Source organism: Micromys minutus (genome assembly GCF_963924665.1).
Source record: "Micromys minutus genome assembly, chromosome: 1".
Taxonomy (NCBI): Eukaryota; Metazoa; Chordata; class Mammalia; order Rodentia; family Muridae; genus Micromys; species Micromys minutus.
Window position 1 is genome coordinate 90882423 of NC_137969.1, and position 24826 is coordinate 90907248.

At 49.8% G+C, this 24826-nt stretch overlaps 1 protein-coding gene across 1 annotated transcript; it reads right to left on the reverse strand.

Annotated features, from left to right (window-relative positions):
* Positions 1 to 42: 42 nt before the first annotated feature.
* PACC1 (proton activated chloride channel 1) lies at positions 43 to 23309 on the reverse strand. The gene is made up of 8 exons (XM_080927568.1): positions 23184 to 23309; positions 20917 to 21013; positions 10458 to 10667; positions 9125 to 9276; positions 5861 to 6003; positions 4052 to 4196; positions 2831 to 2938; positions 43 to 1737 (listed from the first exon to the last, which is right to left on the reverse strand). The coding sequence occupies exons 1-8, from the start codon at positions 23217 to 23219 to the stop codon at positions 1576 to 1578; spliced, it is 1053 nt and encodes a 350-aa protein (XP_080783694.1). The 5' UTR covers positions 23220 to 23309; the 3' UTR covers positions 43 to 1575.
* Positions 23310 to 24826: the final 1517 nt, after the last annotated feature.

A 24826-nucleotide genomic window follows, 5' to 3' on the forward strand; every position in this document is an offset into this window, starting at 1 on the left:
AGGAATCTAGTCCTTTATTTGTCCCTCTGTGTTTGAGGACAGGTTTAACATTAGAGCTAGTTTTAATTAAAATGGGAATCTCATAATTGATTGCAGTTCTGGGAAAAGCTGGAATACTAACATAGTTTCAACGAAACACTACTTTTAAAAGGAGCACAGGATTTTTCTTACAGAAACAGCAGCCTCCATGGTCCTGGAGAAAACATAAGGTTGCCTTTCTAGAAAGTGGGTTTTTAATTCTATAAATAGACAAAAATACTTCCTAGTTACCTAAAGCAGATTTAATAGCAGCTCAACTTTCCACAGTACAGGAAAATAAAGCTTTAGGGTTCACCGAAGCAGATGCTTAACCACTAAATCGATATGCAACTGAATTTTCTAAGCAGGGGCCTGCATGCTAAGCACACGTCCTGACTGGGCTGCATACTCTTGCCCTCGGCTTTCTGTCCTTCACGTGGTTTTAATGCCATTGGTGCTTTATGCTTGTGCTAAAATGGTGTTACTTATAATAAAAAGATTTAAGATGCTTAATTCTTATACGAGACAAAGGTAGCAGGAACATTTCACTATATAAGTTTATTTCTAGGAATTTGGGCAAAACAGTTTCTTGCTAATCTGGAGACAAATCCCTTCGATTCCCTAAGGCCTAATTACAAACTCTTCAGTGTTGCTATGTTCCCTCTGGCCACATGTGGGAAACAGAGTTTTTGGTTTTATGCAGGTGATGTTTGTCAGAGCCTTAAAGGCCACCTTTTTAGGTGTGTTTCTGTAGTACATGGTGACTGGCTTATGTAGTGTGTCCCTCTTAGCCACCTATCACCCCAGCTTACCTCCCTGTTAGCAGTGTCTTATGTTGGGTCAGAGCCACTGTGTTGCGGTCCAGACTCACACTACCTTCCCGGTTTGCTGGTCATGGCATCCATGTCCAGTGTTGCTGCCTGCTGGTTTACTGGGTATCCACACTCATCCCTTTTGTGCTAGCCCAACTTTATTTACCTGTTAATAAAATTAAGATACACTAAGTAGGTGCCTACTGTATACATCTGTGTTAGCGCATCAGAAACACAATCAAGTTTCTAGTAGCTTTTTAAGGTCTCATGGAAAGCTGGGGGGGGAGGGTGTAGGCTCTTCCAGCATTGGGAAGGCAGAGGCACCCTGGTCTACACAGTGATTCCACAAGGGCTACATTAAGGGCTATTTCTTGTTAAGTAACAGATGGTATAAAAGGAATTTTGTATACAGGGCACATCAGTCTACTTTAAAGGAAAAACAAAACAAAACCTAAGGTAAAGAAGCCTTAACTTGGAGCTTAACTATTTAATGACCAAACAGGAGGAAGCTGCTTTCCACAACCTCTCCAAGGCACTAGGCAGCTCTGCAAAATGTCCAATAATAATTTAAGTACTTAAATACGTGTCGGGTTATTCACTGGGTGTTTCCCTTTGGGCTCAGAACAGTCTCCTGGGCCGGGTTTGAGCATCCAGTGTGACAGGCTGTCCTTCCCTGCAAGGTCCCTTCAAGTGAGTACAGGATTGCTGGTGGCACGGTTTGTCGGAGTGCTGGGACGCAGGATCTTCAGCTTATGTGGTTTGTGGCCTGGCCTCTTCGTTTAAGGTATCGTTTCCTGATTTTGATCATCCATTTCACACTTAGTTTGGCAAACTCTGCTGCTTTAAATAAGGCCAGGAAAGCCCCACAGAGTAGGGCGATGGTGTTCCAAGGATTGGCCGTGATGATCTGTGGAACAAACAAGACCGGGGTTGTTCGTTGGCGTCAACCGTGACTTTGTCTCAGATTTTGGAGCCAACAGAGGGAGACATGCTTCTGCTCACTCAGGCTCAGTGTCCACAGCTGCTCAGAAGGGAGCTGTGAGCCCTTCCACACAAGATTCCTCCTCAAAACTCCTTGTATAAAGAAGATATACTGAGCTTTAATTTTGTGGCTTAATCTAGCAAGTGACTCAAATAAATTTCCCTAGAAGCATAACCCAGCCACAAGATTGGTCCCTCTGCCTTCTCAGTTACCTCAGCCTTCAGCTGTCTCCTCTCACCCTCATCCTGGGGATTCTGCTATAGGGTGGTGCTCCTTTCCTCACCCCACCCACCCCACTCCCCCACCCCTGGGATGTTCTCCTATCTGGACTTAATCCCTCCAACTCAGCACTCCCTCCATCCACTTAGCCAAAACCCTTTTTCCTTCAACAAAGTTGTTTATCCCACAGAGCCCCGTGACAGCTGTTAGCTGTCGGGTATGAGTTAGAGAAATAGCTTGGCTCCCATTAAAATACTCTATCTCTATGCAGTGCCAATAAATGGACTCCAGGCCTTGTGCATGCTAGACAAGCACTCTTCCACGGAGTCTTCTCCCTCACCAAACTCAGGCAGAGTTCTTACATTTTCAAACTCCCCTGTGTGGTTTAAAGAAAGGGAAGAAAAAAAGCCCAGTTGTAAGCCTGGCTCAGTGGGGTGTCTGAGATGGATGGGCCATGCTGTTGTCATACAGACAGTGGCCACGCCTCAGCCTGCATGGCTCATGGGGCTTCGAGGGCTCTATTTGGCCCAGAATCCTCACAGAACAGGTAGATCAGGTTCAAGAAAATCAGTGCACAGCTACAAACTGGTTCCTTTTACCCTTTTCATCTTAGCAAGCCTCAAGCCTTCAACCCTCACGCAGAGCCTACGCCAAACTTTAGGGTCATGTGTGACAGCAAAATATGTCTGTCTCAGACTCCATCCTGGGACCTGAAGGGCCTGTGTTTGAGCCGTGGAGTCTCTATTTTGTTGCCGTCTTGTGATGATGGAGGAAGACCACTTCCAACAGTTCTACTTACATCCTGGACCTTCTGGATGAAGGGATCTTTCCATTCAAAGACCACAAAGAACAACTGAGTATTCCTCTCCGCTGCCGGCCTCTGGTCGATATAGTTAACCACGCTGGTCTAGGAGTGGAACAGACAGGATTACCACTTCCGGGTCCTCGCTTGCCTGGACCCAGGGAAGCAAGAGCAGGTGGGCATCTTAGCTCTCCTAACAGCATCTTTTGGAAAAGGGAAGTCAAACCTCGTACACAAGACCTTTTTAAACAGCACAAGAGCCAGGACTTTAACTGTGGCTGCCAGAGCTCCTTAGGAGAGAAAAGATCACAATGCCTGTGTTTTGAATTGTCACCAAAATCTGCCATATTCAATCTACTTCAGAGGACAAACTCAAGAGAGCTAAGCAGGCTATAACCTTTCCAGTCTGAGAGAGCACAGTGTGGCCCCTACTCCATACTAGGAGCTCTCTAAGTATTTAGTAGGCATACATGGTAAGATAAGCCAGTCAACCCTAAAAAAATGAGGCACAGGGCCATGTGTGACACTGGCCACAGGAGGAGGAGGAGGATGAAATTTGTGGCAGGGCTGCCCCTGAGGTGACCAGGGACACTTCCAGCCTTTGTGGGGCTGTCAGTCACTTTACAATAGCATCTTGCAGTCTTTTTTCAGGGGTTGTCAACCCCCTAAAGCAAGAAAAATCCTCTCGACTAGACCCAGGTGCCAGGGCTCCATGTGCACAGGGAGAACGTGGCTTTTTGCCGCTTCCATTGGAGGTCTGCTAGTGAGGAGACAGCACTCCCAAGGAAGCAAGCCAGATCCCTTTACATCCCCAGGGTGCCTTTCTGGTCTTCCTTGGCTCTTTACAGACCACAGTTAAAACCGCCTGCAATCTTCCTGCCTCCACACCCAGCGTTCTCGTTGCTCCTGGCCAAGAACAAAAAGCTTTCTGATCAGCTCATCTCCTGCATCCTAGCAGGTCCTCACACTCCTCACCTCACTGCGCCTGGACTCCCCTCCTCTGCAACTATCCCTGGCAGCATTAGATGTTTCCCACTTCTACAGAGATGGTGCTGTGGAGGACAGCCAAGCTGCTTCCAGGATGGGACACCTTCACATGGGCTATTCAAGTTCTCATCCCAGGTCCCCCCCAAAAGCCCCTTTTACTCAAAGCTCCCCCTCCATCCTAGATTTAAGTGTGGAAATCATCACGTTCCGAGCAAACAAAACAGCCACTACCTCTTGTCGGAACTCAACAGCTTCTTGCCCATCCTCTTCTTTGGTCTTCACCAGTGACATCTTGACCCAGGTGCGGAAGCCTCCGGAGAACTTCCAGCTGGAGTAGGCGCTCTCACAGGCCTGCATGAAGCCCGCCTTGTCCGAGCTTGGCGGGGAGAGAAAGGACCGTCCAGGTTAATCAGAACATGCCTGATAGCTGGAGCCCAATGTGGCCAAGGCAAACTAGTCCAGTCTCAAGCTGGTTTCGTTTCTGGCACAGAAAAGAAGTCTGTCCAGGTATAACTCAAATCTGCCTGCCTTGCCAGGTTTGTTAGTTGGCATCAAAGGCAGTGCCTGGACTGCCTCCATTCAGTTTCCAGAGTGTTCCACCAGTAGGAGGGCGGCATGATTCCTGCCCCCAACCCCACCTCCACCATGGCACACTACTCGTCGCCTTTCTACAGCATCCCCCCAACAGCTCCGTCATCCACCCTTAGGTTTTCCGAAGCTCCCTCAAGTATGGCCGGCTGCACTCCTTGGTGAGCTCAGCCTCCCTCTGAAAGGCCCAGCAATGGGAAGAGCATCCCATGGGCACTGTATGCACAACAGAAGCAAAGTCCACGTGAGCAAGCACATACGGCAGTGCAGTGCCAGGCAGAGTGGTGCACACCCATCAGCCCAGCCACCAGGAGGCTGAGGCAGGAGGATTCTGGGTTCTAGGACAGCCTGGGCTACGGAGTAATGCTGGGTCTCAAAAAAAGTGCTTGCCCCTAAAACAGACAGCTATAACACGTCCCACCTTAAGTATCAGGGAACTCCGAACACTGCAGAGGAGAGGCAGGGGGAATGTAAGAGCCAGAAGACGCAACAAAGCATCTTGGGACAATGGCAGCCCCTGACCTCACTGCACAGGGCTGGGCTGCCAACACTTCATCCTGGGGATCATTAGCAGTTAGTGGTTGCCGGGAGAGAAGCTATCATTTCTCCCTGTAGCGTAGCCACGGCAGTACCACCCACACATGTGGGCAACTCTAATTAAATTAACTCTAATTCTGGTTCACACCGAACAAGACACAAAGGTAGGTAGGGATTCACTGGGAAGAATAAGGCTTTCAGTGGGGTCCAGTAGGGACGAGGGGAGGTTGTGAGAGAAAATGACCAAAATGCATCACGTACACATGTGAAACTGTCAGAGAATAGACCAAAGCAACAGTGCCAGGCTGCGGACTCTTACTAAAGCAGCTCAGGCGACAGGGCTCTGACGCCTGCCAAGAGGGAGACAAGACAGACAGGCCTTAAGCAGGGAAGGTGCTGGCTAGGAGGTGTGGGGCAGGAGGGTGGCAGAGGCAGCGTGTGACTTGCTGTTCAAGGGGACTGTCACCTCATTGCTGCCGTGATGTATCTTCCTACATCACAAAAGTGGAGCCTGAAGCTCAGCAGGGCCAGGCAGGGCCAGACAAATATTCCTATCCTATCCCGCGGGTTAGGCCGACATGGCACAGCAATGCTCCCCCCGACATGGCACAGCAATGCTCCCCCAGTATTTGAAACCAACAGGAACTGTCAACAGACAGGACCCTGCACGCAAGGCTCACAGATTCCATGGAAAACAGTTCTTTCTGCTCCTCAGCAGCCCAGACCAACCAAGGACCCTCTCCAGGACACACGCATGCAGAGAGCAAGCAACTCTGCATCCACATTTGCTTAGCTGCAGACAGTGTAATGGGCCACGGGGTTCTTAGGGCAGCTCCTGTTCTGGGCCAGCTCTGTTCCCCCTCCCTCCCTTCACACCCACAGTCCTAGCACAGACAAGGCAGAAGATAGTGAGACCTTTGCATGAACTCCCGGAAGGAAGAGAAGAGGAGGTAGTCTATGGCACTGAAGTCCTCCTTGCTCTGGTCCAGGCTGAACTGGAGGAACAGCAGCTCCCGCTTCCTCACTTCCTGGGGCCCCTGGACAATCAGGGCTGACTGCTGCAGGGGGATAAAAGCCAGAGCCTTAGTGCTGGGAGCTGCCCCAGACCCTCACATAGGCCCACAGAGACTTCAGCCACAGCCCTGCCAGGCAAACCACACAGCAGGCCACCCAGCAGCCTCCAGGGACTGCCACCCAAGCCTCCGGCCCAGGGATGCAAGCTGGCCATGGAGACGGCTCAGCACAGCACCCACAGCACCTAGGGCTCAGCTTTCCTGGGTAAGGATGTCTGCTTCTGCTGGCTACGTGCTGGCGTGTCCCAGTTAACTTTGTTCTGCTGTCCGTTACATGGGGGTTTCTGAGTTGATACAGTGAAGAAGCTTGTCCATCTTTCTCGTTCGCTCTGGGTTGGCTGGCTAAGGTATGCCAGTACTCCAGTGTTCCCAGCATGTCCTTGCCATGGTTTTAAGGTTTTGTGGGGGGTTTTTTTCTTTAAAATTTATTTATTTAAAGTACTTAAGTACTCTGTGGCTGTCTTCAGACACACCAGAAGAGGACATTGGATTCCATTACAGATGGTTGTGAGCCACCATGTGGATGCTGGGATTTGAACTCAGGACCTCTGGAAGAGCAGTCAGTGCTCTTAACCTCTTAGCTGTTGAGCCACCTCTCCGTTACCCCGTTGTGATTTTAAATCTTATGTGTACGTACTATAGTGGCCCTGGCTGTACAGAAGGAAATCATTGGCTGCAGGCAAACCACATGAAATCCAAAACACAAGAAACCAGGAAGTCAACATAAGCCTGAAGACTTACGTGACCCAACAAGACCCTCCATGGGGGTTGCTGTCACAGGACTCGGTGGGCTCAGCCAGCCAGAGCCTGCACATTAACAGCTCGCTGCAAAGGGTGGTGGGGACAGCAAGGTGAGGAGGACAGGCCACCTCAGCCCCAGTCCCCAGATGACTCAAGCTGGAGGGGGACTGCAAAAAAAAAAAAAAAAAAAAACAAAACAAAAAAAAAAAAAAAAAAAAAAAAAACCAACAACAAAAAAAATGCTGGTGCAGATCCCAAGAAGGGCGGCTTCCCAAGCAAGTCCAGTCAGATGTGGCCATCAAGGCTTCTGGCAACACAGATTAGCCTGTGATGAGGCCAAGGCAACCAGCGTTTCTCAGAGAGCAGCAAGGAGCACTGTCTGCACATCACAGCGGATGTGGGGACCTTGCGTGGCCATCAGCAGGGGTTGTAAGCAGCAGTGGATACTCTGGTGCTGGAATCTTACTCTTGTTTCTGTCTCTGGGATGGAGTCTCACTGTGATGCCGGGGATGCTTGGGTGTGCACTCCCATGCTAGTCTCCTTATACCATTACAGGCCGGGTTTTGCTCAGGGAGCAGCTGAAAGGGGAGGAGAGGACTTCTTTGGGGGGGGGTCACAGCTTGTGGCTGGAAAGAATTGATGAAGATTAACCACCCCCTCAGAAGTGGGGTAGTGAATATGTCTAACTTCCTTCCTGTGAGCATACGCTTACTTCTGTGCCCCTTATCTCTCTTAAATTTACATTAAGTTATAAAGTAATCGCAATAAAAGTTTTGGGTGTGGGCAGCTGGCTCCTATGGAGCATGCCGTCAGTAGGGGAAGAGGAAGAAGTTCCCAGAACGGGCACAGTTGTGCCCTAATGCCACTGTGCTCCTCAGAGGGCATGAGGAGAGCCAGGAACCCCTCTTCCAGACTAGATGCTGCTGTTTCATTTCAAGTCCCTTTACTTCAACTTGGCTTTGTGGAAACATCCGGTGACCACCAACCGTCCATCCTCAGTTAAGAATAAAGTCTCTCCCCGGTGCTTACATCTGCTTGCCCAGTGCTCTCCCTTGCATGGGGCAGACCAGGTTTTCGCCTGAGGAGATTTCTGCAGCAGTGATGATCCAACCCCAGTCCTGTCTCCATGCTTGAGCTGAGGGCCTTCCCTCAGCCTGTGCAGAAGCTGCCGTGGGGCCTGGTATCCAGGAATGCACCTTACCCAGCAGCTCTGTAACCAGGAAGGACAAAGTCCTTGGGTCACATTAGTCAGACCTGTTCCAAACTCAGTCACACGGAGCTGGGGGCTGGAAGCTGGCACTGCCCAACAGTCCTATCCTGGGTTATGAGCCTTCCTTCTCTGACTAGCTCCTCTGGCCTTCTGATCTACCTGTGCAGGCTTCCTCAGCACACAGTGCTGTCCTCATGCCCTATCCTACACTGTTTCACAAGGAGTTTCATCAGGCTCTGAGAGTTTGAAGAAGGATCTTCCAGAGACTCGGCGTTGTAGTTCCTTCTTTCACTCATGGTGGGCAAGACTGCCCATAGTAGGACACTGTCCTTTGCTTCTGTCCCTAGCCACAGCTCATATTTTCCTCCAAGTCCTTCTAAGCTGCTGCCACCATCACAGTGCCCAGAGGCACAGCTGCGCAGTGTGGGTCCTCTCTACCAGCTAGTCACATCAGTGCCCCTGTTTTGTTGCTGTGAAGGGATGTCGTGACCAAGGTAATAAAAGAAAGCATTCCATTGGGGCTGGCTTACAGGTTCAGAGGGCTAGTCCATTATCATCATGGCAGGGGGCACAACAGTACACAGGCGGGAAGACATGTGCCTGAGAAATAGCTGAAAGCTTGCATCCTTATCCACAGGCTGTGGGGGCACACACAACTGCGCCTGGCACCTCAGAGACCACCCCCAGTGACACACTTCCTCCAACAAGGGCACACGACCTAATCCTTCCCAATTGGTTCCTCTAACTGGGGACCGAGCATTCTCACTCAAACCACCGTAATAGGCAATGTCCTGTGCACAGGAGTTTCTGTGTAGATGGGGAGCTTGCATATAGCTCCTTCAGCCCCTCCTAAAGGAGGGAATAAGCCAAGATGTAACAATCCAAAGCCATCTCCCTGCCCAAGGAAAATGTACTTAAAGGTCCATTGTGTATGGTTTACCAGCTGTGCTGTGGGGCTGTCAACAGTCTTCACCACCAGACCAGTTCCCAGAAGCCCCACTACCCTCCAATCTCAGGACAAGAAGCCCAGTAACACACACACCACCCCTTTCTCATCTGCCAGGGGCCAAGGCCGCATGCCAGCAGGCTCTAGGGAAGAAAGACTGGAACCAACAGGGTGTGTGGCTAACAGAACCCAGGAAGGCAGGCATTACCATGGTGTGATTGAAGAAGGGATGGGTGTAATTGATCCTCTCAGTGGTGCAGTTCCTGTCTCCTGGCTGGCCAGGGCTGGCAAGCGGTGGAATGACCTCATAGTGGTGCTTACAGCTGATCAGCTGAGCCCGACCGGGGTATAAGGCAATCCCTGCAACAAACAGAAATTGGCAATTGTCAGCAGTCACAGTCCTGAGCATCCAACAGAATCGCACCCTAACTCCTTGGGAAAGTACTAAGGCATCAGCAGAAACAGGGATAGGGCAAGGCAGAGCCCTAACCCCAGTGGAGGCACTCACTACTCAGTCATTCCGCACCCTTCCCGGAACGTGGCTTCCAGGGCTCATAATGCTCCCACCAGAGCACCTCCCCTCACAGCACACTGGTGCCTCCCAGGCCCTGCCTGCCTGGTGTTGCAAAGGCTCCAGGCTGTGGGTTTCCCCAGGACTTGTTTTTTTATCCTCTGCTAGGAGATCTAGGATCGCACAGCACACAGAGCGCTCTGCGTGCTCTCGGCTCAGGCTCCCAGGAGACACTGATGATAACACAGGCACAGCTGAGGGAGGAGAACCAACGCTGCAAGAACAGCCCACGGAGAGCCAGAAGCAGACAGCAAAGCCAGGGAGGAAAGAATCAGGCCTGGCTGTAGGGTGACTGTCAGGGGCTCCTGGCATGGAAACTCCCAACTCCTGCTCGAGCCAGTGAGCAGGATGTCCTGTGTGTCGCTCAGGGTCAGAGCGGGTGGCACACTCATTGTGGGCAACCCTGAACCACATTTCTTCTCCAGTGTCAACTTACAGTGCCAGCTAGATTACCCACTCTGTTCACCTGCACCCCATTACCTTCCTGCCGTGCCTCTCACTGCCTGTGGTACTTTGAACAATAGTCCTATAGGCTCATGTGTCATATACTTGGTTCCCAGTTGGTGGAGCTGTTTGGGAAGGATTAAAGAGGTGTGGCCTTGTTGGAGAAAGTGTGTCACTAGAGGGGCAGGCTTGAGGTTTCAAAAGGCTGGTGTCTTCCTCAGTATGCTCTCTGCTTCTTGTTCTCCATTCTGGCTCTTCCTGCCAGCATGCCTTTGCTCCACCATCATGAACTCTACCCCCTTGGAAACTACAAACTAGTTAGAAGCTTTCTTTTAAAGTCGCCTTGCTCACGGTGCTTTGTCACAGCAACGGAAAAAGAAACACTGGCTCTCAGATGCCTGCCTACAACTAAACTATCCTGCTCCACTCTGCCTGTGCGGCCAGTGTTGGCTCGGGGAGGCAAGGCAGAGCCCGCTGACAGAAACCTTAAAGCTGGGGCACTAATGCCTGTCCCAGCACGCCCTACCTGGAGCATCGTAGCGATCCACCTCCTTGTAAGACACGGACATGACAGGGTGCTTGAGCTTTTCTCGGAAGTCCGTGATGGTCTGGTAGACCAGGAAGACAGCCACGGCCATGAGCAGCAGGTAGATGAGGATGAGCAGGACCGAGAAGACATTTTTCAGGCAGGTCTTGCTGAAGCGGATGCTGCTGGAGGCAGACTCGTTATCTATGCCTGCCAATGAGACACTAGGGTCACCAGAGCTGTTCTGCTTCCTCTAGGCCATCGCCTGCCTTATGGAGGAGGTGGGGGCCAACCTCATCACCAAGGGCACTGAGAGACGTCAACTCCATCTCTCCCAGCCCAGGCCACCAATATTACTGTCTTCAGGGACAGGACTCCTCAATCAATCTGGTCCATGTGCCCCCTCTCCACTCAACAACACCCATGGCTGCCATTCCTAGGCCTGTTCTGAAGAACTGCTCGTAGCCAACTCCGCCCTGTTTTCACTTAGCCCTTTTCCCTTGATGGCTAAACATGACTGGGGGTCTGCGGGTTGATAACTGCATGCAGGTGAGGGCAGGTACAAGAAAAGGCAAGGCCTGTGACTGGGCAGTGAAAAAGAAAGGCAGAGGTTTTGAGAGGAGGGAGAGAAGAAACCATGATGGAGAAAGAGAAGATGGAGGATGAGGAGGATGATCCACCCCTGTGTGGCTTTAATTAGCCACAGGTAGCTATGAATATCTTATAAGGGATGGATTATTACAGGACAGTTTGTCTTATCTAGGTGGGCAGTTTTATATCAATACCAATTGGCTCTGAGTTTATTGTGGGGACGTTTTGTGGAGTAAGAATTTTCTGATATAATCTGATGGATAAATTACAAGCCTCTAGTGTTTTGATTTTACCAGGTTACTGGGAGTTGTGACAATAACCACAGGGGTAGATGCTGGGGATGTGGGCAGTGTCCCTACCAAGAAGTCGTGAGAGGTGGTTGCTGCTGGGGCTTGTCCATAGAGGCAGCAAGACCACTGAGACCAGAGAGTAGCAGGAAGTTGTATGGCATGGTGCCTGGTGCCCCTTTTACTTACTTAATATTTACTGCTAGGGGTCTCCTTGCTGAGCACCCCATTTGTCACCCTCTGCACCTGATACAGAGGCCATATAAGTGGCAATGGCCTGTTCCTGATGCTGCGTCTTGTATCAGGGACTGCATCCTGTTGAACAATGAGTCACAACAAGCCCTTCCTCCTTCCTTAGGTTGCTTCCTGCTGGATATTTTGTTACAGAAAGGAGACATGCATTGATCCACAATCTGATGAGTTTAGAACTGGGATGAGGATGGGTTAGTGTAGGATAGGGCTTTAGTGGAAATGGCCTCAGAACATGTGTGTAGAGCCCGGGCCGTAAGGGCAGTTAGGAAGGCAGCTTCCTCTAAGCTGAAGAGAGCTTTCCCTGGCATTTCTGCAGCACCTTGACCATAGGCACATGGTGCCAGGCGTGGGAGATTCCTTTTAAGAGCCGCCCAACATGGTGGTGGTTACAACAAGCGGGATTCATCTTCCCAAGGTACTTCTGCTCCCAGCTCAACCACAGCAACATGAGGGAAAGCCCAGATGTCACTGTGGCTTCCAACAGAGACCAAGCAGTGTGGTCACACCACCTGCCTCAGGCGACAGCCATAAGATCTGAACAGTGTATTTGAGATTATTAATAACGGTATTAAAGAATGGGCTTGCAGGCAGACAGTGCAGGAATCTACCTCTGGGGACAACATCCCTTTTTGCTTGAGGGTTTATACCAACCCCTAAATGATGTGGTTCAGAGTGAGAGAGTTCAGGGCTGCAAGTGAAAAAGAAATCCTAGAAGCAGGCAGACCATAGAGAGGTGAGATCACTAGCCATGCGTACCTGCTGAGACAAACATACTTCAGAGGACCTCAGCAGGGTCAGAGCCCACACTGTGGCAATCAGTGTTGCTATGACAGTGGTCTCCTCCCAGCTGACTAGGGAACATGAACCTCTGAGACTTACCAGAGGGAGGGCCTGCTGTTAAAGTGAGCAGCATCTGCCAATGGGTGGTCCAGATAGAAACATCCTGTGGAAAGGTGGCATGGCCTGCTTGATGCTTCCTGAGTGGGTACTGCCAACCTCTGCTAACACCTAACTACAGCTTCCCAGACAGAACAACAGCTGCTTTCCAGAATGTTTCTGGGCCTGTCACCAGGTGGGGGTGGGGCACCAAGCATCTACTGGGTTCTCTGCCCCTTCCACATGGACAGCCATTGCTGGACTTTTATCATGTAAGCCAGTCTCACAAATGCTCTTTGATGTGTATGTCTGCACACACAGACATACACGTGTAAATACACATGCCTAATACACTGGTGTTTAATAAAAAAAAAAAAATCACTAGACACAAGGGCTGGAGAGATGGCCCTGCAGTTAAAAGCAGTGGCTGCTCTTCCACAGGTCCTGAGTTCAATCCCCAGCACCCACACAGTGGCTCACAACCATCTGTAAAGGGACCTTTTGCCCTCTTTTGACATGCAAGCATGCATGCAAACAGAGCAGTCATATACATAAATAAGTAAATCTAAAAGAATGTACTTGACATGGGCTGGAGGGAGGGCTCAGCAGACAAGAGCACTGGCTGTTCTTACAGAGGACCAGGTTCAATTCCCAGCACCCACATTGTGGCTCACAACCATCTGTAACTCTAGTTCCAGCGGATGTAACACCCTCTTCTGACCTCCATAGGCACTAGGCACACAGTAGTTCACGACAGATATACAGGCAAAACTCACACATACAGAATAATAAAAGATTTTTTTAACTACTACTAGAAATTGAAAGAATTTTTTTTTTTTTAAATTTGACTTTGGGCTGTCAAGGCAGCTCAGCTCAGCATAAATCCTACCAAACCTGACAGCCTGCTCCATCCCCAGAACAACTTTGCAAAGTCATCCTCTGACCTCCACATGTATGCCATGGTGTGTGCAGGCACACACACACACACACACACACACACACACACACACACTGAACCTTTAAAGAAAAAAGGAAAAGAGACTATGACATACTCACGGAACACCAAGCATCCACAGAACTAATGATCAGATGAGCTGCATCACTGGACAACCAACTGGGCAGACGTGGAGAGGTGGTGTGCCTGCTCCAAGCTGCTGTTCCCTCTACTCTCTATGTCATCTCCAACATGTGTGTGTATGTGTGTGCCAACATGTATGTGTGCATGTGTGTGTATGATCATTTCTAGGCACAGCTGTGACTCTACAGCATCCATTTCTGCCACTCTTGCTGTCGAGCAGGATGGTAGAGGCACTTTCTGCTCTCACCAACAGTAACCACCCCCACCGAGTGACCGCTGACTTCCATACTCTCCGGCCATCCTGTTCCACCACAACCATTCCTTTTCAAAGTGAGACTTTGGAGCTACAAGCATCCAGGGTTCTCAAGTGTTAGAAGCCCCGACTCCATCTCAGCTCAGACTCTCAACCTGTACGTCATCGACTCTTTCAGTCCAAAACCACAAACAAATAGAGTACTTTCTCTCAAAATTCTCCCAGTGCCATAGGCCGGACCTTCTCTGCTGCCCTCTCTGTGCCCTAACCTCGCCAGAACAAGCCAAGGAAGCTACGGGCAAGTACTGCGCTGCCCAGCTGCAACCAGCGCCAGCATCACACACAAACCCACCAGCCGAGACGTACTTTCAAGAGAAGGCCAATTACAACAGAGGCTATTATTAGGTAAATGGTAGAAATACCTGGTCCGCTGTGCACGAAATCTTAACACTGGAACAAAGACAGATGAGAACTCGAGATTACATGAAACTTCCAAAAGGATGTACTTATCCCAAAGAAACTCACATAGATAAATGCCTGGTAAAGGATTTAACATGTAATTAGATTGTTCCGTGAAATAGAAAGACAGGCAGAATGTGAACAAGACTCCCAGGGGCCAGCGAGAGGACTAGTGAAAAAGGCACAGGACTTGCTCTCCTTAACGCTTTCAGAATACTTTGCTGGCCAGGTGAAGACATTAAAGGAGAGAAACAGGAAAGGAAAATTTTCCTAATCTTGGGAAAGATGTACACACTGATGTACGGAGGCTTTAGGAGACCAAACAGATATGGCCAGGAGAGAGCTGCACCACAGCATGTTACAGTGCAGACATGACCGGGAGAGAGCTGCACCACGGCATGTTATAGAGATACTGCCAAAAGTACAAAGCTGTAAAATCTGCACCGCAGACATGAAAATAGCACCCCATTAGGGCTGGAGAGATGGCTCAGCGGTTAAGAGCACTGACTGCTCCTCCAGAGGGCCTGAGTTCAAATCCCAGGAACCATATGGTGGCTCACAACCGTCTTTAATGAGATCTGATGCCCTCTTCTGGTGTGTCTGAAGACAGCTACAGTGTACTCATATATAATAAATGAATAAATCTTAAAAAAAAAAAAAACCCATTAGACCATCAGCAGACCCTTCAGTAGAAACCCTACAACCAAAATTATTATATGCCTCAATGCAGTCTATCTTTCGAGAATGTAGGAGAAATAAAAGCCTTCTAAGATAAAAAACTGAAGGCATCCATGTCCACAGACTGGCCTTACAGAAGACATTCAAGGCAACGGTTAGCCTCTGTGTCACAGCGACAGCATCATCTAGGCAAATCACTTGTAAGAGGATTGCTGAGCTCACACATCTCAGGGGCTGCAGTCTCCTGTGGTAGGGAGAGCTCAGCAGAGCAGCTCACCTCCCAGTATCAGGAAGCAGAGATGGTGCTGTGGCTTCCTTCACTCTCTGTTCCATCTGGGCTACTGACAGCTACAACCAAGGTGGTTCTTCCTCACTCACTCCTCTTTAGCAAATCTTATCTTGACACTCAAAAGGAGTGTGCTACACTGTTGTTGGAACTTCTCAAAGCCAACCAACAATCAAGACCTACCAGCATAAAGCCATACAGCTACGAGGAAATAAGTCCCACTGAAAGAGAAGAAACTTACAAAGTACCAACTTTACCTACACAGTGAGAAGCCACTAAACTTCAGCAGCCAACAAAGCACAGAAACAGCAAAGGATGCTGGGAATAGCAGGAAGAACCCCACAGGATGCTGGGAAGGAGTCCCTGGCCTGTATGGGGACCTAAATTAACAAAAGCAGAAGATAAAGGAAGATGAAGTGAGGGAGGGGATGTAGGAGCAGACTGCTGGGACTGGAGAGAGTGCTCAGCAGTTAAGAGCTCTTGTGGTTCTGGCTGCAGGCCTGGTTTAATTCCCAGCATCCACATGGTGACTCACAACCGTCTCTCAGACATTCCCATGGTATATGTTCACCCACATAAACAAATAAACTTTAAAAACTTTTAAATGTATTCATCGCCTAAAAGAAACTGACTTCACACAAAGACATACCAGGCCTAAGGCAAAAGGATGGAAAAGGATGGGCTGGAGAGATGGCTCAGCAGTTAAGAGCACTGACTGTTCTTCCTGAGGTTCTTAGTTCAATTCCCAGCAACCACATGGTGGCTCACAACCATCTGTATTGTAATCATAACAATAAATAAATAAAAAAGAAGAAGAATGGAAAAGGACGTTCTAAGCAAACGGAAACCTGAATCGTGGAAATCACGAAGAGTAGCTAACCATATTTGTGCTGGACAACAGAGACGGTCAAGACAAGAACTGTAGAAGGTTGTCACACAGTGACCCTGAGATCAATTCACCCAGAAGATACATGACCCTATGTTTACTGTACCTCATACCAGTTCCACAGAGGACCCAGAACGCTCATAGCCTCACACATGCCTTCATCATGGACAGACCCAAGTTCAGCAGAGTTCAAACACACCATGGACAGCCCTTGCGGTTAAAGACATCCCTTCCGACAGCTGAAGAATATTCTCAGGTCTGCAGGCTCCTTAGCCACTGAGCCGTCCCTTCCCCAGCTCGGGATGAGAGTCTGCATCACTATTTTTTTTGGAATCACCAAAGAAACAAACTTCCGGACACTGAGGTCATTTCCAGAGAGGTCTAACTGAGGAAAATAAATCCAGATTACATGTAGGTGGCACCATACATAGGCTGGATTAGTTCACCCCTGGCTCCATATGCACACACGTGTGCGCACATACACACATACACATGAGCACATATACACATATCACACACACACACAAAGAAAAATGAAATTGACCTATTTGCAGAAACTAGAACCAGACAACTTTATGTTATAAGAAGATGTCCAGAAACAAGTCTCTCAGGATTTCACTCAGATATGGAATTAAAGAGTCAGCTGTAGAGTGTACCACTGGCCAGTGACAGGCTGGGAAGGGCAGTGGGCAGGCAGAGGCATGTGAGACACAAGCAAGGAAATGACACCACAAAGGACACAGTAACTCTCCAGGAACATAGCAGAAATACAGAAAGAATTCCAAGTAATGATCAAGAAAATGCAGTGTGAGGAAGCAGACAGTTCCTCAGTGAAACCAGAGAAGCAATGTAAAGGACAGACCCAGTTATTAAGAAATGAAAGATGAAGCCAACAGTAGGGCACACCTTTAATCCTAGCACTTGGTGAGAGGGTGGGGGTGGGAGTGGGGGGAATCTCTGAATTTGAGGCCAGCCTGTCCAGAGTGAGTCCCAGGACAGATGGAATTACATAACAGAAGCCAGGACAGACAGAACTACTCAGAGAACAGTCTTGGAGGGCAGAAGGAAAGGTGTAAGAGATGAAGATGCCAATGAATCAAACCAGAATAAATGCAGCGGCTGCAGCAGCAGCAGACTAAACCACGCAGAATGAATTCCAAGACCTGAAGTCAGGTTTATTGACATAAGCCAGGTATAGAGAAAGAGAAGAGAAATCCAAGGAGAGCTTGTGGCAGTTATAAAAAGTGGCCAAAAAAGATAAAATAAAACAAAACAACAACAACAACAACAACAAAAAAAAACCCAAAAAACTACAGAGTGGAAATTACATAGGAGGAGGGGATGGAGAAAGGCACAAGTAAGGTCTGAACAGGCATTCAAGTTCTATCTACTTCAAAGAGCTGCCTCTCTCAAGAAAATTTAGGCAAGCCGTCCAGAGGCAGAGACAGAGAGACCTGGAGCCAGTAGTGGAGGGTCTAACCTGCCATCACTGCACTGGGGAGGCTGAGGTAGAGATTACAACTTCAAGGCCAACCTGGCTGCAGGGAGGTCATATCTCAGAAAAAAGAGATGATGGATGGATGGATAGATGGATGGATGGACAAAAAGAGAGGAGAAGAGAGAGATGACAGAAGAGGGAGGAAGAGAGGAATTTAAAACCAAAAAGACAGGCAGACAGACACCTGAAAGGCAGAACAGGATGTGAAGTCACGCTGGGAGCAAGTACCATAGCCAAGAACATCACCCCCAGTGATACAGCTTCTCAGAAATAAAGAAAATAAAGAAATCCTTCCACGTAGAACAGAGCTGGAAGATTCTTCATCATTGGCCTGGTGTAATGAGAAAGAGAGATAGAATTGTTTCAGCCAGAGACACGGGTAATGCACACAGGATGACTCTCTGGAAGGGGTAAGCTCACAATTAAATTCAGAACGCCCTACTACTGTGTCACAAAATGTCAACTTCCAAAACTTAAGGCTTGTTTTTGTGGATGTGTGCCATACCTGGTGGGGAAAATGCCTGCAAAGGCCAGAGGAGGGTGCTGGGTCCCCCAGAGTTAGAGTTATAGCACAAGGGCAGGAGGAAGGTGCTGGGTCCCCCAGAGTTTGAGTTACAGGGGACTGACTGTAAGTTGCCCAACCTGAGTTATGGGAAACAAGGTCAACTCCTTTGCAGATTTGAAATGGGAGAATAAAAGTCGGTGCACAGTCAAGTGTGGTGGCCTAATTCTGCAACCCAAGCAACCAGAAAGCCAACAGTCATGAGACCTTAAGGCCAGCCTGGACAGCACAGTATGACCCAGCTTCAAAAAGGGAGTTCCCAACAGCAAATATCTATATCAAAATAGGAAAGGCAGGGGCTGGAGACATGCTGGCCAGCCTGAGATACAGGAGAGCCTGCCTCTAAACTAACTAACTAACTAACTAACTAACTAAATAAATAAATAATAAAGCCAGTCAGCCAAGAACAAAGAAGAGAAATATTATGTGATCCAGCCACACGCCAGTGTACCCAGAGAAGATGAAATCAACTCGTCCAACAGTCAGCACCTTATATTTACTGCAGCCTTATTCACAAAAGCCAGAACCGTGAACCAACATAAAGGTTCAGGGCATGGGAAACAGAGACGGCATCTCTCTGGGGGTCTCGCTGGCTAGCCAGCCTATGCAATGAGAGAGAGGTAGAGACCGGAGCGCCATGGATTCTCATGGCCCAGGAGACCCAATTAATGCCAAACCAAGTCTAGAAGCTCACAAGTTTAAAAATGACCACAGCAGGCAAGATACCTCCTTGTGTTGATCCTAACTGGTTGGGAAGAGTCAAAAAGTAAGAGGAAACTGGGCCATTCTCATCTTGCAAACCAGGGTTTGGAGTAGATCAATTTCAAGATAACAATCTAGAAGTCCACTGGCAGTCTGTTGGCTCCCGAGTAAACAGGGGAGGCAGCCCAAATTTATGCAGACTACCCTCCAGTGGAATCTCAGTGAGGGGTAGAATTACAAGTTCCAAGTCATCCTCAATAAGTTCAAGACCAGCCTGGGCTACATAAGACCTTCTATAAGAGGAAGCTTGAATTGTTTTATCTGTGATGTGGCTAGACCTAAGAACTGATTCTGGACAGGAAGACATCACATGAGCTCTCTCACTCACATGCACTCTAAAACAGCTGACCTTGCCAGAGGAGAACAGTGGGTGCCAGGGACAGGGAGGGGAGCATGAGAGAGGTGAGGTCAAGAATACTGAGACCATAGACAGGAACAGTGTGTCCCAAGGCACCACTGCACAGCAGAGACATCCAGTCAGCAGCTGTATGTCACACAGTTCAAAGTAACCACAAGAGATTTCTAATGGTCTTACCACACAGTGAAAAGCACATGAGCTGACACACTAATTTCCATGATGGAATCCTCACGGAATGTATACTCGTACTGAAATGTCACAGTGAACCCCACAAATATAGACAGGTATGTGTCAACTTAAGAATAAGCCAGACCAGTAAGATGGCTTCAGGGGCCAAGGCACTTGCAAGCCCCACCGGCTCAGTTATTATTCTTGGAACCCACACAGTGGAAGGAGATCTGACTCCCACAAGTTGTCCCCTGACCTCCACAATACCCACCCCACCCCATTCCAGAGAAAATAAATAAATGACTTGTTAAAAAGCCACCAGTCAGTAGGTGGACTGGGGGTCAGAGGACCCAACTCTGTCTCCATGGTTCACCAAGCCCGAGTCCGCAGTCTAGAAAATGAAGACACCACCTTGCAGAGTTCTTTTGAGAATTAAATGTGGCGGTTGGGAGAGCCGTGGGAGGGGAGAGCCGTGGGAGGGGAAGGCTGGGGGAGGAGGGGGCCGTGGGAGGGGAGGACCGTGGGAGGGGAGGGCCGCACTGCTGCTTCCGAGGTCTCCTCTAGGTAGTGGCCAATAGGCAGAATCACAGGACTTCCTGTGCACCCCCCAAGACAGAGGAACTAAAAGATCAGAACACACCTCCCCAGCTTCCCCAAAGAGCTGGAACCAGGCTGAGGCTCTGTCCATTTGCTAAATCACTCACTTGGGCACCCGCCCACCCCAGCACCCCCAAAAATCTGGAACCAGAAAAATGGCTGGCTTGGCAGGCAAAGACACTTGCAAAGCCCTTCCCTCTTTCACACGAAATAAACGTGAACACAAGTTCTGGCTCCCAGCATCCATGCATGTCAGGTCCCCACTACGCCCTCAAGTCCCACTCCAGGGAATCCGATACTACCCTCCCGCTTCCGTGAGCATCTTCGCATATGGGGACATGCACCCACACAGACACACGTACAGAAATAAAAATGTCTTTTAAAACCGGGGTTGAGAATTCCAGAAACAGGAATAAAACAAAGGTGGTACTTGCTGGGCACATAGGAAACCACTGAAGTGTGAGCCTGAGTAGAGTACGAACTGGGGAAGCAGCCAGGGTGAGCCTACCCGCCAGGCAGCAGTGCTGGAGAGGCTGCAGATAAGAGGTTTTCTCCCACAGGGCTCTGAGACATGGTCAGGACATTAGAGACACCCTGGCCAGGACCTCATCAGGGAAAACAGAACAGCCTGGCTTCAGAAACTGGTTCCAAACCCACTATATCAAGAATGCAGACCTTGAAAGGCATATCCTCCAGCTGGAGGCTGATTAAATATGTAGAGCTTTAGAACTGGGGCAGACCTTGAGACCCAACGCCAGGGTACAAGCGTGGAGGAGAGATGTGCCCTCCCTCTGCTGGCAAGGTGCCTGGACTGGGTCTCCAGCTGCAGCAGCACACAGCCAATTTCCAGCACCCGAAACCCACTTACCTGGCAGGACACCTGGACCTTGAACTTGGACCAGCTCCTTGTCCCGTTCATCCGCCTGCTCTGAGTTCTCAACCACCTGCTCCAACTCCTCGCTGAGCTGAAGGAGAAGGCATCAACAGTTTAGCTGGACCAGCCTTGCTTTTTTTCTAGGCTGAAAAAGCGGAAGCTGCCATCCACACAATTGTCACACTTGCACAAAGGCCACATGACACAGTATGTATGAGACCAATTCCACTGTCTTCTCTCACAGCCTGGGGTTGGGAAACTACAGTAAAGGATTTAGCAGGGCTGGTGAGTTATGAGGGAGACTCGTATTCCCACCCTGACCCCTAGCTTCTGGAGACAGCCTTTGCATTCTCAGAGCTACCTGTAGCTATGTCTGATGTCTAAGCCCTTTCTCCATTTTCACAAGGCTCTCTGCAGTGTGCACCCCTGCCCCAACCTGGGTGCATCTTTAAAAACACTCCCAATGCTCCGATTCAGGGCCCAGCATAACCTTGTCACTGTGTAATACACCTGAAGTGACTCTATTTCCAATTCCAAACAGGACAAGCACTGGAGTTATTACCCTACAACATCACACAGAGCCACAGAGTCAGTTAATGAAGCAGGAGTCACACCACCTTTGGTCTCATTCCAAAGCCCATGGTCCTAACCACTTCCCAGAGGAAGAGGAAATGTGGCTTAGAGTCTGCTCAGAGAAAAAAAACAAGAACAGCAAAACTTGTGTCAGAGCTCTGTGGGACACTAAAGCCCATAGATGTGGGTGCAGATGGCAGAGAAGGGGACAAATGTCCAGGTACCAGGCAACCAAAATCTCAGCTCAGCAGTATTTTCCCATGACCTGGGGCGGGGTGGGGGGGTGCCACGGAAAAAGCAAAGATCAGAGTAAGTGTCCCATCGTTTTAGGAAGAAGGCAGGTGAAGTCAGTTTGGGGGGGTTCTGCAGGCTCAAAAGGATAGCACATAAATTTAAAAGGCACTTACACACACACACTCACACACACACACACACACACACACACACACACACACTGAGACAAGGTCTCATGTAATCCAGGCTGGCTTCAAACTCACTATAGTGGAGAATGACGTCAAATTTCTGACCTTTCTGCCTCCACCTCCACCTTCAGTACTTACTAAGCAAGTAAGTACTGAACCATCACAGTTACAAACACCCTCAGCCCTGAGAGATCTTTCACATTTATTCTAGGTGATTTAAGGGGGAAAATCCCAAACAAACAAACAAACAAACAAAAAACAAACAACAAAAGAATAAACCTCAAGAGAGACAGTGGTCCCAGGAAGACTGGAGATTATCAGAGCCAAGCCTGGCCCAAGTCACCCCAGCCAGGTATAGTGGCAATCCCGTCCCTCTAATCCCCTTCCTAATAACTCAGCAGCCATTACAAGCCTTTGCCTATCCCAGGCGAAACTTCTCAGAATGTTCCTTTCTGGGGTGGAACCTCAGCAAACACCTAACTCTGTCAGGTCCGCTCAAAACAACCAGCAAGAAAGGTAGTCTTCTTGGCACTTCAAAACAGACCTGAAGGACGCAAAGGGAGTGGCCTTGCTCTGCGAACAGGACAGCAGCCTGCATTTCAATACATTATTTTATAAACTCTGTTAAGCCGCGGTCCTTTGAAGCTAGTACCCCAAAAGTCCGCAAGAGCAAGAGCTGTCTGCATCCTGGTGTTTGCCCGGAGTCATTAGTGACCCCAGGGCGCTGAGTTCAGGACGCTGCTAACTCGTTTGGAAAGAGTGAGTTTGCAGTGTGGCCAGGGCCTCCGTGGGCGGAGACGGCCATCGAGACTAGCTGCTGATCTTGGACTGCTCCGGTTGGATAAGGTCTAACGGTATAGGGCGGCTGCACGGCCTCGAGCAAACCTGGACAGCGGTGGCAGAAGGCTAAGGATGCGGCACCGCAGGAAAACACCCAGGCAGGGCAGGGTAGGGCGGTGGCAGCCCCACAAGAGAGCATTAGGGGTCCCGAGCCAGCGCGGCTCTGCGAGGGGAAGCCGGAGGCTCGGGCGACAGACAAAGGACTGCAGGGGTCGTGAGGCCGTGGGAGCGGCTAAGAGGCGCCGAGGAGCGGCTGGCCACGCGCTTTCCCCACAGCCAGATGCCAGGGTCCCTTGTCATCCCCGCTTGCTGGGACCACGCAGCGGTTCCACCTGCTACAGAGCCCACACACCACTGAGTGCTAAGCATCCACCTGCGCGAGGGTCGCCGGGCCCTGCCCGCCCTCTGCGCCCGCCCGGTCCGCACCTCCTGATAGGATGTGGAGAGGTCTTGTCGGATCATGGCACTGGCCCGCTGCGGCTCACCAGGGACCGCGACGCGGCGGGAGGCAGAGCTCCGAGGTGCGCCCGCTCCACTAAGCGAGACCTGGTCTACCGCCTAAGACCAGGCGTGGCGGCGCTCAACGCATGCGCAGCTCTTGCCGCCGCCAGGGGCAACGCTGGGAGTTGTAGTTCTGGGTGCTGGGAGAGGCGGAGAGAAGAACCAGCTGGGCTCAACCCCCTGCTAGAGAGGCGAGCAATAGTCTCGCACTTCCTCTCTTTGTTGCAGGCAGAAATATGGAGTGCCTGAGTACAGCATGGCACAAGGGCCAGTCGGAGCACCCAGTACGGGGAGAGGAAACTGGCCTTGCGGTTTATAATGGCAATAAATGTCCAAGCTCTCCGTGCACTTATGTCTTGATCCTTCGAGGAATACCACAACGGAAACACTTTTTTCTCTCTATTTTACAGATTAGTAAACTGAGGTCATGAGGATACCTTCTGCCAGTAAGGATAGGGAGAGAGTGGTGATCGAGAAGTTATTTCATCTGGGAAAGGACTAACAAAATTCTGAGGCGGCAGGGTAGGGTGAGACAGTCTCACTTTGTAGCTCAAGCCAGTCTCGAATTCATGGGCAGTTACTGTCTCGGCTTCCCAAGTAAAAGATTACACCTTGCTTCAATTCATATAACTTAAAATATTCCTTTTTTAAGATTTATCCCCCACCCCTCGTGTGTTTTTGAATGTATAACTGTGTACTCTGTATGAGCAGGTGATCTTGGAGGCCAGAGAGACCATCAGACACACCTAGCCTCCTATATAGTGCTGGCAACCAAACCAAGGTCTTCTGCAAAAGTAACCAGTACCCCTAACCACGGAGCTACCTCTCCAGCAGGCCCCTTCATTCTCAAGTTGCACACTTGGAAGTCTGGCCCTGCCCTTCTTCCCTGATCTTGCCAGGTTCTGACCCCTCCTTTTGTCTAACACTGCAGCAACTGCCAACAGCTGCCTAGTTTTGAGGTTCCTTGTCGAAGGCAAAGGGATCATTCAGCAAACACCTAAAGACCTTTTCAGCCATAGCAAAAGCCTTGAGCTACAGACCCTAGATGTGGGGAGAATGGGGTGTCTTCCTTGTGACTGAATGGGCTTTAAGGACCACGTCTCACTGCCTAGGGCCACTCGGTTGTGAAGCAGACAGAGGCTGCTTATTAAATGTCAGTGAGTTCTGCTCTGAGCCTGCTGCACTTGCAGCTTGGCCGCCCTGCCCCCAACCTACTCATGCCACTTGGCCCCTTCCTCCTCTCAGTGACACGGAGCACACCAAGCACCCCGGACCTCTGGGCGTGTTCCCTCTGTGAAATGCTCCTCTGTGGAAGGTTTGGTATCTCTGGGTGCTTAACTGCTGAGAGCAGCAGCAGGTGGCCCCTCTAGGTGCAGCACCCACCCAGGCCTTGGGTGAAGAACCTCAGCTACACACACAGATAGCTCTTACATAGCCTAGGTACCAGACCCTGCGCTCTACAGTGCTGCACTGTGTTGGGCACAGGAGATCAGGACTCCCCACTCACCCTTGATGGCAGCGGGTACTCCAGCTCCTGCAACTAGGATGTTTGAGACCCTTGGCCCTAA

What these genes read in the sequence shown, in the direction of transcription:
- PACC1 (XM_080927568.1), bottom strand. Translation starts at nt 23,219, where the DNA reads ATGATCCGACAAGACCTCTCCACATCCTATCAGGAG. An exon ending in TCTCCACATCCTATCAGGAG is followed by an intron (nt 21,014 to 23,183) that starts GTGCGGACCGGG and finishes CTTCTCCTTCAG; the next exon opens with CTCAGCGAGGAGTTGGAGCA. An exon ending in AGGTCCAGGTGTCCTGCCAG is followed by an intron (nt 10,668 to 20,916) that starts GTAAGTGGGTTT and finishes TCTCATTGGCAG; the next exon opens with GCATAGATAACGAGTCTGCC.